The sequence below is a fragment of the Hipposideros armiger genome, unplaced genomic scaffold, assembly GCF_001890085.2.
Source record: "Hipposideros armiger isolate ML-2016 unplaced genomic scaffold, ASM189008v1 scaffold_157, whole genome shotgun sequence".
In the NCBI taxonomy this organism is placed as follows: Eukaryota; Metazoa; Chordata; class Mammalia; order Chiroptera; family Hipposideridae; genus Hipposideros; species Hipposideros armiger.
The window spans coordinates 2902855-2906459 of record NW_017731507.1 but is presented as its reverse complement, the minus strand read 5'-3'; the positions used below and the strand labels follow the sequence as shown (position 1 = coordinate 2906459).

Here is a 3605-nt window from a genome sequence, read left to right as displayed (position 1 = left end):
CTACAAAGAGTCTTTCAAACTTCAGCCTATATTTTATTTTTATAGGACAACCTGGTGCGCGCCTACCCCCTGTTTGAAGAGTCCCTGTCTCATCTTGGGTGGAAATGTTTGTCACATAGATAAGAAGGCCTCCTCATGGTGGAGCGGGGACGAGCCTGACTCTTCTCGTGGAAGAGCCCACACTCCTGGGGCTTTCTCCAGGTCAGATACTCACATCTCTGCGCCTCTCTTTCCCGACTCCAGCCTTTGACTTCTATCAGAGACGGCCCCGGGGAGATTCTTCACCGGCATCCGCCCTTCTGCAGTCCGGCCCCTACGTGCCCCAGTGTGATGCGCTTGGAAACTGGGAGCCCGTGCAGTGCCATGCCAGGACGGGTGAGCGGGGACGGGTGCCCGCAGGAGGACGAGTGACACCTTCCTTTTCATTTAGAGCAGGGGTGTCAAACTGGCGGCCCGCGGGCCGCATGCCGCCCTCGAGGTAATTTTTTGTGGCCCGCGATGCTCTGAAATAAAATGAAAATAGAAAAAATTGTTATGAAGAAAATAGCGCTTAGGGGAGATCGAAGCAATACCGTACACACAATTCCCTCATTAACCCTTTAACTACTGAAGACGAGTATACCCGTGGCCCAGTGCCTTTCCTGGGGGCCCGTGGGCATGTACAAATGCGCTGACTCAGTTCCGGCGACGTTTGGAAGTGATATGTCTGCCACTCTCAGTGTCACGTAATGTAAACAGATCCCAATGGCGAAAAGGCTAGAAAGAGCACTCGGGTAAAAAAAGAATAATTTTAGTTTTATAAATACATTAAGTAAAATAAATGTTTAAATAAAAGCAATTATATAGTGTTTTAATTATCCTATCCATATTCCCTAATCCTCACTTCAGAATATAAATTTAACAAAATTTGTAAATGTGATGTGGCCCGCGTGAATCTTGCCTGTTGCCCCAAATGGCCCATGTTTTCATTGAGTTTGACACCCCTGGTTTAGAGGAAAGAGACCCACACGGGGGTGGGGGGGGAAGTGAGCTGGACTCCAGGACCCTCTTGGTAGCTGGTGGCAAATGCCTTGTTTTCTCTGGCCTCTGGTTATCTCATCTGTGACCTTCTACTCACCTGAAGGTCAAGTGGGTGTTTGTGGGGAAGTCGGGGTGCTAAGGCCTGGGGTTGCGGACAATGTTGGGTGGGGGCACAGCTGGGGGACCTCCCTGGCACTGCTATGAATGTAAAGAAGGCGAGCTTTTGTGGGACACCAGGGCACAAGTCCCCCGTGTGGCTCTTTTCTAGGGCACTGCTGGTGCGTGGACGGGAAGGGAGAGTACGTGCCTGCCTCGCTGACTGCCCGCTCCCCACAGCGCCCCCAGTGTAAGTGAAGCCCATGGAACTCTGCCACCTGACCTTGGTGGTGGGCACTTAGGGCTGGTGGCGCCAGCTCTTGTTACCCGACCGCGGGAGGCTCAGTGGGCCGGTCCCCGAGGGCAGCCACACCACGCTTTCCCAGGTCCCCAGCCTGGGAGACCCCCACTGGCCTGGCCCTTCCTGATTTGTGTTGCTAGTTTCTCAGATGGAGAGAGGCAGCTGAGAGGGTGAAGGAGCCCTGGGCTCCCCCCAGAGACCTGCTCCCTTGGCAGTTTCATCCAATTCAATAGCCGCCTCACATCTGTTCTAGAGAGCCCAACCTCTGTCCTGAGGTTCGGAGTCGTATCATCAACTGCCCACTTTATGTCTCCAAGATGACCCATCTCACGGGGCCTTTGTCCCTGAACCTCAGCCTGCTTCTCTTCTGAGCTCCCAGCTCTCTGTGCAGGGCACCTCCACCCACCCAAGTGCATGGCTCTGACACTCGGGGCAGCCTGGGCTCCTGCTCCCCCTCGCACCCATGCAGCCTGTTAAGCGCCCCCATCTCTCTCCCACAGGCCCCACCGCCTGTGAGAAGTCTCGAGCCACTGGGCTGCTTTCCAGTTGGAAACAAGCTGGGGACCAAGGAAACCCGTCTCCAAAAGACCTGTTCATCCCAACCTGCCTAGAGGTAGGTTCCCAGGGCCCAGGAGGGCGCGAAGACGGAAGCCAGAACTGTATCCCACAGGTTGCAAATGGTTTTCCTGGTTTTCAATACATTTGTTTTTGTTAAAAACACAGGAAGTTCCAGGCCTGGCTTTTGGTCTTAGTCCTGGCAGACCCTGGCTGTGTGACCTTGGGCAATTTACTTACCTTCTCTGGGCCTTAGTGAGAACTCATTCATGACAACGCTTTGAAAAATCATTTACACACATACACGTGCTGCCATGCTTTCCCTAAAGGCATCTTGACAAAGCCGCTGTGCCCATCACATCGGCTTCTCATTGTGAATGGAAAACGTCATCATATTGCTCTCTCCTCCTCCTTGGGTGATTGTAATAATTCAGTGCGGTAGCTGACAGTACGAGTCAAAGCTCCTAGAGAAAGGATTCAACCAGAATCTTAACCACGTACGTGCCTCAGTTTCCTCCCCCTAAAATGGGGACGATAGGGACGCCACTGCCTGCCCTGCTCAGCTCCCAGGGCCTTTATGGAAATCTGATGAAATCCCTAAAATGGGATAACTGTGGTCCCTGCCCATGAGGTTGTTAAAACCACCAGTTCAAACAATGTATGGAAAGCGTCTAGAACAGGATAGCGCCTCCCCCATGCCACCTGACTTCCTCCCATGTGGAGAAGCCGTCACCTGTAGTTTGTGAAGGGACATTCATGACATCTGCCCACCAACCTATGGGCTGCAAAAACATCTTCCCTGGGGTGACATGACCTTGGCTTTGTCTCAGACAGGAGAGTTTGCCAGGCTGCAGGTGTCGGAGGCTGGCATCTGGTGTGTGGACCCGGCCTCAGGAGAGAGCACCCCACCTGGCACTCATGGCAGTGCCCAGTGTGAGTAGTCGCCCCGGCCCTGTTGCCCCCCATGCCTTCCCATGAGCCCCAGGTGTGGAGTCCCAAAGGCTGGCTTCGTGTTCCAGCTCTGCTGCTTCCAAAGCTGTGGAAGCCTCTGACCTCACTGTGCCTCAGTTTTTTCATCTGTAAAATAGGAGCAATATTCCCAACCTCAGTGGGTTCTTGGGAGAAACACACATAGCAGGGCGCAGGGCTGTGCTTTGTAACTGAGATGCGCAAGCCAGCGCCGGTGCCTATCAAAGTGGGCACTGGTGCTTTAGTGTGGGGACCAGACATACAGCCCTAATGCCACAACAGATCCCTGACTGGTCCCTCCCTGTCTCCAAGCCTGGCCTGCAACCTGGTTTCCATGGTGACGGCAAGCCGCTGTCCCTAAAGTGCAGATGTGCTGATGTGTGTCCTCTGCCACATTCCCCGTGTCCCTGAGGGCCGGGCCCAAGCTCCCCACCATGGCTTCTGGGCCCCTGCCTGGCTGGCTCCTCTATATCTTCCTCCATCTCTCACAATTCAGGATTTGGGTGTAATAAACCATAGTCAGGCTTTTTATGGCTGAGTTCACTGCCCTCCTCTGGGCTCCTAAGCGTCTCCTACTATCATGAGCATCTTTGTATGCCTCTCCCATTGTCACTCTGAACTGTAATTTCTCACTTACTTGTTAAATCTCCTTTAAGCCTCTAAG

At 53.4% G+C, this 3605-nt stretch overlaps 1 protein-coding gene across 1 annotated transcript in view; it reads left to right on the top strand.

Moving 5' to 3' along the window:
* Positions 1-3605, top strand: part of TG (thyroglobulin) — a 256235-nt gene that overhangs the window by 25065 nt on the left and 227565 nt on the right. Inside the window, 4 exon segments of the mRNA XM_019651274.1 lie at positions 244-375; positions 1289-1366; positions 1918-2030; positions 2803-2905. Of these exon segments, the coding sequence (XP_019506819.1) occupies positions 244-375; positions 1289-1366; positions 1918-2030; positions 2803-2905 (426 nt within the window).